The 12,649-nt window shown below is 51.3% G+C and overlaps 1 protein-coding gene across 1 annotated transcript in view; it reads left to right on the top strand.

Annotated features, from left to right (window-relative positions):
• TULP4 (TUB like protein 4) overlaps positions 1-12,649 on the top strand; it is a 190,690-nt gene that overhangs the window by 165,637 nt on the left and 12,404 nt on the right. The window contains exons 8-11 of the mRNA XM_065931049.1: positions 5,609-5,833; positions 6,811-7,045; positions 9,475-9,619; positions 12,337-12,481. Of these exons, the coding sequence (XP_065787121.1) occupies positions 5,609-5,833; positions 6,811-7,045; positions 9,475-9,619; positions 12,337-12,481 (750 nt within the window). The remainder of the gene's footprint in view (positions 1-5,608; positions 5,834-6,810; positions 7,046-9,474; positions 9,620-12,336; positions 12,482-12,649) is intronic.

Here is a 12,649-nt window from a genome sequence, read left to right as displayed (position 1 = left end):
GACTTAAGATCTTTTATGTTTATTAGAGTGTTTGTGAATTGAAGTGCTGAAGCACACTCCAAGTGCACTGGGCATCGTCCATGGTTCTGTGCAACTCAGGGCGCCCTTCCCACTGGCACTGCATCTCCCCTACAGAGACTGTCCTTCACGGCCATTTCAGCTTGGGGAAATCCATCGTCTCTGTTGTCAGCACAGTCACGTCCTTTGGTAAATCTGCCCAAAGACTGTAGGCCCTCTTCTGTGTGAACCTTCAGGGTGCTTAATACCTCTGGCACATACTACACTTTTTTTGTTTACTTGTTTTACTTTCTTAAAGTCAAAGACCACAGTTTCTCTATTTTTCTGATCTTCACTGTGCTTAGAATGCAATAGAAGCTCGACAACCTTAGCCATGTGCAAGATTGCTCATCAGCTATCACATGAAACTAGCATAGATCCTGAGTTTAAGCCATTTGAGGCTCAGGGATAAGAGACAGACTGGCTATCTTATTTATCTTTGGAGAAAGATATTCACATAACGTCCCTGCATTTTAATAAATTGTTGACTCTTTTTTTCATTTGAACGTCTGTTTCAGCCATTGAAAAATTGCCTCAATAATATACAGTTAAATATGATGCTATTAAAAACCAAGTACAGTATCGATTGTGTGTGGCAGCAGCTTAACTGTCGTCTGTAATGATTCTAGAATCACGTGTCTGTACTGTGCTGTTCAAGTTGTCCAAAGGCAGGAACATTTTTATGGCAGGAAGGAAGTTAGGCAGCTTATTGGGCTGTTTATAAAAAGAACGAAATGCAGTTTAGATCGGATAATTTATTTCCAAGTTAATGAGATTGTAGATTATTGCGCACAAAGCCAGTGCCCAGCTCAGACTGGTGGCAGCCTCGCTTTAAAACCGATTCTCCTGAGTTACTCACAACAGCAAAGCCCGAGGCTGATGCTCTTAGAAGGAAATACACTCTAATTCATTTTCCTTTCCTTCCTGCCTGTCATACTTTAAAAGTCTATGGTCCATCTCACCAGCTGCTGTCTGTGACCATCTTATGTAATTGGGGGTTCCCAGGTGGCGCTCGTGATGAAGAACCCACCTGCCAATGCAGGAGATGCCACAGACGAGAGTTCGATCCATGGGTCAGGAAAAGCCCCTGGAGGAAGGCATGGCAACGCACTCCAGCATCCTTGCCTTGGAAATCCCATAGACAGAGGAGCCTGGTGGGCTGCTGTCCATCGAGCCGCAAAGAGTCAGATACGATGGAACTGGCTTAGTAGGCACATATGTAATTGTGTATCTGATCATCTGACCACAGTTTGAGGGTTAGCATCACTGACTGGAGTTCAAAGGCTTCAGTAATTCAGATCAGTGTGTTTTTGTTTGGTTGGATTGTTGGATTTTGGGGATTTGTGTGTTTTAGCTTTATGAACTTTTTCTCTATTAAAGGCAGATTGGTGGAATCGCCTTATATTCTGTAAGGTTCAGGTACTGATGTAAGATATTTGGGTAAAAAATTAAAAGGGGAGAAAGAAAGTGTGAAGTGAGTGAAAGATAGTGAAAAGTGAGTGATTATGGTCACTGACTTTCTGTGCTCTTGAAGGAGACTCCTTTAGAAAAAACTGTACTTGCCTCCTTTTGTTGAGAATTAACTCTGCCTATTCTCACAAAGCTGTCTTAGGTATGCTTTTCCCATTGTTTGCTGTAAATAAATGAAAAAGTTCTCTCTGGGATTGTCTGCTTACAAAATTCAAGAATGGTGCATGTTCTTTTAAAATGGAGCTTTGGGTAAATGAGTCCTGAGCCAGCTTTTATTACTGTGGCTTAGTTTTAGGTCAAATCATTGTAACTCAATATTCAGAACTGTCCATGGCACCAACCAACACAGTTTTACGGTGACTAGTCACCACCTTGGTCTGTTTACAAGTGAACTGTTCTTGAAGGCTTTCCTTCTGTGTACATGCCTGTACAAACGTTGAATACCCCCTTCTGTCCGGGGCTCTGAAACATTTGAAGTGTATTTTCTCTGAAAGAGATACGTACCTTCTTAGGGGGAGCTCAGGCTTCCTTGGTGGCTCAGTGGTAAAAGAAAAAAAAGTCTGCCTGCCAATGCAGGAGATATGGGTTCAATCCCTGAGTTGGGAAGACACCCTGGAGAAGGAAATGGCAATCCACTCCAGTATTCTTGCCTGAGCAATCTCACTGATGGAGGAACCTGGCAGGCTGTAGTCCATGGCGTTGCAAAGAGTCAGACACGACTGAGCGACTAAAGCACAACAGCATGGAGGGCCGGTGATTGAGTGACAGGAGGCCCCTCTGACATTCCCGGGCTCTGACTCCCCAGCAGGGCCTTACCACCCAGAACCCACGTGACGGGGTGGCCACCTTCTCTCTCTAAGGCCAGTGTAGCTGGTTGAACCTTCTGTGGTCTGTTAACTCTAATCGTGCTTGAACAGCTCATCTTTAACAAGGGAAGGACATCCTGCTTTTTTTTTTAATTCCCCTTAAGTTTTTAGGGGCTTCCCTGATAGCTTAGTTGGTAAAGAATCCACCTGCAATGCAGGAGACCCCGGTTCAATTCCTGGGTTGGGAAGGTCCACTGGAGAAGGGATAGGCTACCCACTCCAGTATTCTTGGACTTCCCTTGTGGTTCAGCTGCTAAAGAATCTGCCTGCAGTGCAGGAAACCTGGGTTCGATCCCTAGGTTGGGAAGATCCCCTGGAGAAGGGAAAGGCTACCCACTCCAGTATTCTGGCCTGGAGAATTCCATGGACTGTATATAGTCTATGGGGGTCGCAAAGATTCAGACACGATTGAGCGACTTTCACTTCACTGAGTTTTTAGAGGACCCCATGCAATGCACACAGATAGCGGAGTAGTGGGAAGCTTTGGGCTCCGATCACAAGCATTGTCCTTGTGTCCATGTCCACGGCTCCCTCGTGTCAGGCCTCTGCTGAGACTTCCTCCAGGGACGCCTTCTCTGCCCCCTGCCTGAAATGACCTCTGCTCTTCCTCTGGCCCCTTATCGTACTGCTATTACCTTGCAGTATTGTCACCATCTGACCCCGTCAGACCGTCCGTCCCTATCACAGAGCCCGAGACCCTCCTGTCTCCCCTCGTTCCTCAGAGCCTCAGCCCCGTGAAGCAGGGATGCTCAGCAGGTGTCCAGCCCACTGCACACACTTTACAGGGCTTGCTGACGGACTGACGACAGCTCACAGGCGAGTGTGATTGGTAGGTGCACGGCATGTGCCATGTGGCAGCAGGCAGTGAGGGCAGGAGCTCCCTGGCGTCTCTTCGTGTGCTGGAAGTGGTTGAACCTGGCCGTTGACCATCGGTGATGCCATGGCCAGGGAGGCTGAGGGAGCAGACTCCGCCCCCTCCTCGTAAGGGGCTGGTGTGTGCCACAGAGAGAGGGCAGGCTAACCGTCCACAGCTGTTCCCCAAGCTCCCTGTGGACGTCGCACGTCTCCAGCCTGGGGACACCTGTGTCTGTCCAGTCTGCTCACCATGGCACCAGGTTCCCACCACACTGATGCTCCCGAAACGCAGCTCAGTGTCTCGTCTTGTGCCTCAGATTTATGTGCAAAATACCTACACAGATTAAGATCTGAATATTATCAACTCCACACCTCTAACTTTGGTTCTAAACATAGTCATTTTGTGCAATTTGAGAAAGCGATGAAGCCTACAGATTTGCATCTGAGTTTTTCCCTAGCAAACGACAGCTGTTCAAACAAAAACATCATCTGTGGGAGGCATGTATATCCAGGTTTGCTGGAAGAGAATATTGGGCAGACACAGTCCTCTTCAGCTGCAGCTGATCCTGGGAGGGGGGGCGTGCCTGGAAAAGACATGCCCCGTGTGTGAGGCTGGGTTGGGGGAGACCAGGGAATGCCTGTTCTACCTACAGACGGGGCCCCAGAAATCGCTGAGGGCGAGGCCGCTGAATCGAGGCGCCCCCACGCTGTCTGTGGGCATGACCGCTCTGTCTGTGTCTCTGCCGCCGCCTTGACTCCGTGCTTTCTGAGACAACACAGCACTTGTAGTGAGGGCTCTGTAGGCTGGGGTGCAGTGGACAGCACACGAAGGTGAGCTCCAGCGGGAGATGAGCCTTGTAAAGAGGAGGATGACGTGTGAGACCTGTGCACGTATACACGAGGTATAAAAGGGCTTTGTTGTGTGCATTAGTTTTCTTATTTATTTCCAGCTTTATTACGATTTATTTGATATGAACACTTTGTGAGTTTAAGGTGTGCCAAGAAGTTTAGAGGGGATGTTTTTGTGTGTGTTGTCTGCCTTGTCTTCGGCAGTGATCATGTCTTGCTGTTAGTTAACCATGTCCTCTGTTGGGTCTGCCATCTGTGAGGGATCCTCTTATAAGGAAGGAGGCCCATCTTGGAAGTAGTCTGAAGCCCCCAGACTGAGCGCCAGGCCCCATCGGCCTCCTCCAGGGGACCGCGGCTGTGGTCCCACGCTGTGGCTGCCCGGCCTTGCTGTGATGGCAATGAAAGATGAATTATCTTCAGCCTTGCATTTTGTTTTGAATTTGAAACCAGAATTAGCTGACCCTGGAGGCTGTTTTAAGCTACTGTCTTCATGTGTTCCTTTTATCTCGACGATTGTCCCTGAAGTTTCATGAAGGTTCTCCTATCTGTTTCATGTGCAAGATCTGGTGTCCCTGCTTCTGATCCTGGCAGCCCCTCAGGACTCCATTAACTTAGGACTCCATCTGCCTGGATAGGAAGGAGCAGATTCTCTCGCTGCTTCTCCATCACAGCCCTCCACCTCTTTCTTTCTTCCTCGGCTGATGGGACCCCTGAGCTTTGGATTTCTTTTCCCCAACACAGCCAGTTTCTGACTCCCAAGTTTAGCTATCATCCTCTCTTTTCAAAGCAAGTCACGTCCACAGACTCCTAGAGCAGCTGCCACAGAAACGATGTCCCTCTCTCTGCCCTTTCCTGCCCCGTCAGCTCAAGGATAGCTGAGAATCTGTGCATTGTCACCTGTGATGGGTCCCAGAAGCACTGTTAATCTTTTCTGTCCTTTAATCCTCACAACCCCTATTTTACTCATGAAAAAGTACTAGACTTCCAGGGTTATATAATATTCCCCGGGTCACAAGCTTGTGACTTGAATCCAGTGTTGACCTGACTCTGAAATGCTCCTTGTCAGGACCAAAGTGATGAACCATCTGGTCTACTTCCTCACTACTCCTCCAAGCCTTGGACTGCTACTGGTTACTTAAGAATCCAAATAGTCAGGGCCTCAGTAAGGAAAAGGGGTTACTGTACCCCAGGCTAAGTGCATCCCCTGGCAGAAATGTCATTATACGAAGCTCAGGTAGGTTTTTTGTTACCAAATTTAATGAGATAATCCATGTGAAAGAATTTTGTAATACTGTTCTGGTGCTTTGGGCTCTGGCCTGGGGACCTAACTGCGGTTTATCGACAGTACTGACTCTTATCATGTGGATTTAATGTTCTCTATTGTGCTTTTTAAAACCAACCTGCTACAAATCTGGGAGATGACTTTGTTTTGCTCGACACGGGGTGCGTAACCTCGGTTTGCTTTCCCAAGAGCCCAGGCTGACGCTAGCCCTCCCTCCCCTCCCCGGCAGCGCCCCATTGTCTCCATCTGCTGGGGACACCGGGACTCGCGGCTGCTGATGGCGTCGGGACCGGCCCTGTACGTGGTGCGCGTGGAACACCGAGTGTCCAGCCTGCAGCTGCTGTGCCAGCAGGCCATTGCCAGCGCCCTGCGCGAGGACAAGGATGTCAGCAAGCTGACCCTACCCCCCCGCCTTTGCTCCTACCTCTCCACTGCCTTCATCCCCACCATCAAGGTGAAGCCCCCCCCCCCCGCCTCCTCCTCCTCCTCCCCTCACCCTGCCCGCCCGCCCCCAAAGGACTGCGGGGAGGAGCGGTGGGGTCAGGGAGATGGGCGAGAGTCTGCAAGCAGAGCACCAGTCAGGCAGCGCCCAGAGTGCGCAGTGGTCCTCCCTCATGCGGTCCACCCCTTGCGTCCGTGTCCAAGGGGGATTGGTCCTGGGTGATGGATGTGAGCCTCTTGTGGCAATGGTAGCATCCGGAGCCTGACTGCCGTGGCCCTCCCAATGACCAGTCTGTCCGTTCAGTCCTGACTCACTGGCAGCCGCTGCTGTGACCCCATGTGCGAGAGCAGGGCACGTGTCCCTGGAAGTCAGGTAGCTCTTCATCCACGGTTACGGGAGTGGTGAGGATCGAGCCCCGTTCGATCCTAGGGTGTGCTCTCCTCACCCTGTGCTCAGGAGGCCGACCCCCCGTAGCACTGGCTGCCAGCTGTAACCTGGGAGCTAGTCTGTTCTTGGAGTGGGTGGACAGTGGTGCCAGTCACTGTTTAAAGGCGGCTTTCCCTCCTACTCTCTGGGCCTGCCTCTGCTTCTTAGGTTCTTTTCTGTACAATATTCTCTTTTTTTTGTTTTCTGTCTTTGCTTCTAAGTATCACATTAGCTTGTTGGTTACTTTTTCTCTAAAACATCAGAGTCTTAGAACCTGTTATGATTCCCCCTGCCCGGAGTTGGTTTACAGTCTCCGTTCTGCAGTAGCGATTCTCAACCCTGGCTGCACATTCAAGTCGCCAGGGGAGTTTTGAGAACATGCCCGTGCCCGGGCCTACCCGCAGGTTCCAGTTCCAGTGTCTGAGGTGGGGTCCTGGCTGAGGTCTCTCTAAAAGCTCCTGGGAGAGTCCCATGTGTCCCCAGAGCCATGAGTCCCTGAGCTGCAGCCAGTGCAGAGTCACCGGTGATGCCCACACGCTCTTCCTTCCGTGTCCTGCCTCCAGCCCCCAATTCCAGACCCCAACAACATGCGGGACTTCGTCAGCTACCCGTCGGCCGGCAGCGAGCGGCTGCACTGCACCATGAAGCGCACGGAGGACGACCCGGAGGTGGGCGGCCCATGCTACACGCTCTACCTGGAGCACCTGGGCGGGCTGGTGCCCATCCTCAAGGGCCGGCGCGTCAGCAAGCTGCGGCCCGAGTTCGTCATCATGGACCCGCGGACAGACGGCCGATCAGGTGGGGCCCTCTCCCGGGGCGCGGCGCCCCGTGCAGAGGTGGGGCCTGTGGATGAAACGTGAGCCGGCCTCGGCTGGCGAGGAGCATCCCTGAAGCCGCTCCATTTCTCTGTTAGAAGTTAAGGCTTCTCTGACTGCTCCTTCTGCCGGGGCTGTGACAGCACTCCGTAGGGCTCCATGGGGTCCGGGCTGTGATAAGAGGCAGCCACAGCTGCCCCTGCGGGTGACTTACCAGCTGTCCACTGAGGACCTCGTGTGCTATGGAGACAGTCGGAAGATGGTAGTGGAGTGCTGTCTCTGCCCCTCTCAGAGGGAACAAGAGAGTTAAAGCTTCTGAACCTTGAGCCTGTTCAATTTCCCTCTAGAATCTTACTTCTGCCCCTCGCTCATCTACCATTAGCTGCTCTAGCTGACTGCCGAGAGGAATGTCCCACTCATCCATGGAGATCTAGCATGATGGGCCAGCCCTTCCTTCCAGGAGCTCCCCCAGACTGGTCTCCGTGGGTGTACTCAGGTGCTCCCTGCCACAGTCCTCCCTGGAGCCTCCCTTGGAAGGAGGAGCGAGGTCTCTGGTCTCTCCACACGCCCTGTAAGGACACAGTGAGGAGGGACCGTCAGCAGGAAGGAAGAGCGCCCTCACCAGAACCTGATCCTGCTGGCACGCTGGTCCCAGAATTCCGGCCTCCAGACTGAGAAAGTAAATTTCTGTTGTCTAAGCCCATGTGAGGTATTTTTGCCATAACCTTCACTCCATAGACACCTTTGCTCTGAGCATTTTCGCTGTGAAAAAATAACTCGCTGACACTTTGGTTTGACAGTTTGGTTTCAGCTGGTTGAAATGGCAGTAGTATTAGGAGATGGGCCCTTGAGGAGGTGCTTAGTTCAAGAGGGTGGGGCCTTTATATCATGAGCTCAGTGCCTTATAAAAAGGGCTGCAGTAAGATCACCGGCCCCTCCTGCCACACGAGCACACAATGAGAAGCCCGGAGTCCACAGCACCGAGGAGGGCAGGACTGGAACCCAGCCATGCTGGCCCCCTGACCTTGGACTTCCAGCCTCTAAAACTGCAAGACTTGATAATTTCAGTTGTCTATAAGCCACCCAGTATGTGGTATATTGTTAATAGCAGCCCGAACAAACTAAGATGGTAGTGAGAAAAAGAGCAAGTGGTGAATCCCATAGCAATGGTGAAATCCTGGCTTGCACAAGTAGGTCAGTGTTGAGTGGATGGTGTGTTGCAGAACTTGCTCAGGTCAGTGGACTGGCTCTGTGCTCAGGAACACGTGGAAGCGTCCTGTGGGCTCGCAGGGGTTTCTGAATCGTGCCCAAGCTTCCTTTGATCCAGGAATAGTTTATAATTATCTAATTATAGATAAAGCACTACTCAGGGCAGGTGATGGGGCTCGAATGCCCAGCACTGGGGCTCGCTGGGTGCAGGAGTTGTGTTTCCTGGTCTGGACAGCAGTTTAGGGCTGAGGTGGTGATGCAGAGCGGGCATCAGTGGCCTCCCTGCCCGGCTGTTCTGCTCTGCCTCCCATGGCCTCCGATCGGCCCCTGTCCGCAGATGTCACCTCCATGTGCTCAGAAACCTAGAGACTGGTTTGAATGAACAGACTCATCCTTGTAGATGTAAGTAGCCCTTTTGAACGATCAGATCTCTCATATTCTAGAAATAATTTCATTTGGCCTTTTTATTACTTTGCCAGGTAATGCTCTTGGAGTCCAAGGGATGAGGAGGTCAGCAAAGGAGAAGGGTATTTTGGGGGAAAAGTCTAACATGAACTCCATCCATTCTGTGGCTTTATGACGGCCCGCTCCCTGCACGTCACCTTCGGCCTGGGGCCCCGCGTCTTGCCTAGTGGCCGGCTGGGTTCCAAACGGGCCACTCCATGGAGTCCACAGCTGCCGCTCAGTGTCCTGCTGCTGGAGTCCTCTTCCAGCCATTGCTGGAAGCAGGCCTGGAGCCCACGGAGGTTCTTCCTAGGTCCCGGGTCAGCAGCAGGCCCACAGGGGACACTGACGGGGGTGGGGGCCCTGAGTCAGCAAGCCCCTCGCATGGCCTGGGTTCCAGGGCTGCTGAGAGCCTGCGTGGACCCGGACCTATGCTGGGGGTGTCCTGTGACACAGGACTTGCGCAGCTGTTTGGGCTCCAGCTTTCCACACGGTAAACGGGGCCATGCTGTTTTGTACATTCCAGAGGCATTTTAGTTCATACCCACGCTGATAGTAGAAGCAATTACTCACTTTTGCTTAGAAACTGGAATAGAATGAAAATGTAGAAGGAAAACTGTCCTGCTCCTTCCTGTTTGAACCTCTAGACTGAAAATGATGGCCTGTGGAGTCAGTCTGTCCTCTGGCTTCCAGTAACAGCCGCTGCTGGGGGCTCATCGGCGTCGCTCCCCTAAACGTTGTTACTTGGTGTCTCACCAGATGAAATCTATGGAAACAGTTTGATTTCCACCATGATTGACAGCTGCAACTGCTCCGACTCCAGCGACATTGAACTGAGCGACGACTGGGCTGCCAAGAAGTCCCCCAAAGTCTCCCGAGCGAGCAAGTCCCCCAAACTCCCAAGGTAACCGGGACGCGTGGGAGCGTGCTTCCGCTGCGCGTCTCTTCAGGTGTGTTGGGGGTGTGTGTCCGTGCCAGAGTCCTGCTGAAACCTAGAGCTGAGGGGCACAGGCAGCGGGCGTGCCCACCTTTCGTCTAGAAGGCCTGCCTGCAGCTGTTCCAGCCTCCCTCATCCTCTGCGACAGAAAAAGGAGTCCAGGAGGAGGTCTGCGAAGCACGCAGAACTTCCAGGGGTCAGCACCAATGGTGGGTGCCATGGGGGTCACAGCCAGGGAGCTTGTTTTATCTTCCACTTTGAGAAGAGTAAGGAAGAGGGTTTACAGTGTATGTAACGTGTTAGAGAATTTCAAATTGTTGTTGTTCAGTTGCCCAGTCGTGTCAGACTCTGCAACCCCACAGCCTGCAGCACACCAGGCGTCCCTGTCCCTCACCATCTCCCAAAGTTTGCCCAAGTTCACGTCCATTGCATTGGTGATACCATCCAGCTGTCTCATCCTCTAATGTCTTCTTATTCTTATGCCCTCAATCTTTCCCAGCATCAGGGACTTTTCCACTGAGTCAGCTGTTTGCATCAGATGACCAAAATACAGGAGTTTCAGCTTCAGCATCGGTCCTTCCAATGAGTATTCAGGGTTGATTTCCCTTAAGATTGGCTGATTTGATCTCCTTGCAGTCCAAGGGACTCCCAGAAGTCTTCTCCGACACCACAGTTTGAAGGCATCAGTTCCTTGGTGGTCCAGCTCTCACAGCTGTATGTGGCCACTGGGAAGACCATAGCCTTGACTATGGACCTCTGTCGGCAGAGCAGTGTCTCAGCTTTTCAACACACTGTCTAAGTTTGTCATAGCTCTCCTGCCAAGAGGCAGATGTCTTCTGATTTCATGGCTGCAGTCACCATCTGCAGTGATTTTAGAGCCCACAAGAAGGAAATCGGTCACCACTTCCACCTTCCCCTTCTATTTGCCGTAAAGTGTTGGGGCCAGATGCCAGCATCTTAGTTTTTTTAATATTTAGTTTTAAGCCAGCTCTTTCACTCTCTTCCTTCACCCTCATCAGGAGGCTCTTTAGTTCCTCTTCGCTTTCTGCCATCAGAGTGGTATCATCCGCATATCTGAGGTTTTTGATGTTTCTCCCACCTATCTTGATTCTAGCCCATAACTTATCCAGCATGGCAGTGTGGACGCTCCGTATGTGAATTAAACAAACAGGGTGACAGCAGACAGTCCTGCCTTACTCCTTTCTCGGTCTTGGTTTATGTTTTACTTTGAGAAGAGTAAGGAAGAGGTTTACAGTGTATATAATGTGTTAAAGAAAATGTCAAATTTCATGCCTATAATTCTGTAATGGGGGGAAAGTAGTGAGCTAAAAAAATAATAATCCTCAAGTTTGTCCTAAGGAATGGCAAAACACTGAGAGTATATGGAAGGGCCTATGTTGTTATAGATAAGAAACCGGCACTCCCCGTCCCAGCTCCCTGACCTGGACACCGATTTCCTTAAAGGGTGCATTGATCCTCACTAAGACTCTCACCTCTAACTATCCTCTAACGTTCCTGGGTGCTGCGGCCCTCCTTCCTGCCATCTCCCAGTGAATCCCCCCACCCGGCAGCCAGGCTGGTTGTCCTCAATACCGAGCTTTAACCAGCTCCATCCTCCTCAGCCTTAGATGGCTTATCAAGTCCTCAAGCCCATATATGTGAGGCTCAGTGCTTTTCCTTCATAGAATGCTATCAACCTTACCACATTCATCTTTATAATACTGTACTCTCTGGGGCAAATTGGCATTAAATACATGTCCCCCATGTCATAACCATGGAAACTGAAGGAAAACTTTAGATCTGATAGTTTAGTTAAATATAGTGGTGAAATGCTAGGTCAGTCTGTTGAAATCCAAACATCATGTGTGTTAGGACCTGTGAAGTTGTTATGGCCTTCAGGTGAGAAATAACTCTTCCCACCTGCCATTTTCCCGAGGATTAATTTTGTAAACCCCTGGCAAGAACACATTTCTAAACACACTATTTGTTGTTGGTGGCTAGTCTCTAAGTAGCGTCCAACACTTTTGCAACCCCCTGGACTGCAACCCACCAGACTGCTCCATCCATGGGATTTCCCAGGCAAGAATACTAGAGTGGGTTGCCATTTCCTTCTGCAGGGGATCTTCCTGACTCATGAATTGAACCCATGTCTCCTGCACTGCAGGTGAATTCTTTACCACCGAGCCACCTGGGAAGCCCACTATTAGTAGAAAGTGAAAGTTAATTCTCCAGTGAAAGTGTTAGTTGCTCAGTTGTGTCCAACTCTTTGTGACCTCATGGACTGGGACCTGTCAGGCTTCTCTGTCCCTGGAATTCTCCAGGCAAGAATACTGGAGTGGGGTAGCCATTCCCTTCTCCAGGGGATCTTCCTGACCCAGGGATCAAACCCAGGTTTCCTGCAATGCAGGCAGATTCTTTACCATCTGAGCCACCAGCGAAGCCTCAAGTAAAAGTTCCTTACAAATGAATCACTTGATCTAACTGCAGTTTATTTTTAAATATATACTATTCCACATATAATTTTGTCCTTTGCTCACATTCATAAGGCAAAAAAGCAGGTGGAATGGGCTTGATTAAATTAAGGGCCCCGCCCCTGAGAGTGTGGCATCCACGGGGGCTGCTCGAGAGTGAGGAGGGCCGGGGGGCCCACTGGTGGGTGCCTGACCCTGGCCTGGTCTCTGCAGGATCAACATCGAGGCCCGGAAGTCCCCCAAGCTGTCGCGCGCTGCTCAGGAGCTCTCCCGCTCTCCTCGCTTGCCTATGCGCAAGCCGTCCATCGGCTCACCCAGCCTGGCGCGGAGGGAGTTCCCCTTTGAAGACATCACTCAGGTATCGGAGCCCCGCTGCCCTCCCTCCTTGCACGTGCGTGAGGGCGGCTGAGTCCTGGGGACCATCTCCGTGCCTGGGACGGCAGCCCCTCAGGGCCCTTGCTGCCTCCTTGTCCTACTTGGCCTCCCTCCCACCTCGGGGATCCCTGCAGCTGCCACGAGAGCCTTC

This window comes from Muntiacus reevesi, chromosome 3 (genome assembly GCF_963930625.1).
Source record: "Muntiacus reevesi chromosome 3, mMunRee1.1, whole genome shotgun sequence".
Classification (NCBI taxonomy): domain Eukaryota; kingdom Metazoa; phylum Chordata; class Mammalia; order Artiodactyla; family Cervidae; genus Muntiacus; species Muntiacus reevesi.
This window is presented reverse-complemented; position numbering and strand designations above follow the sequence as displayed.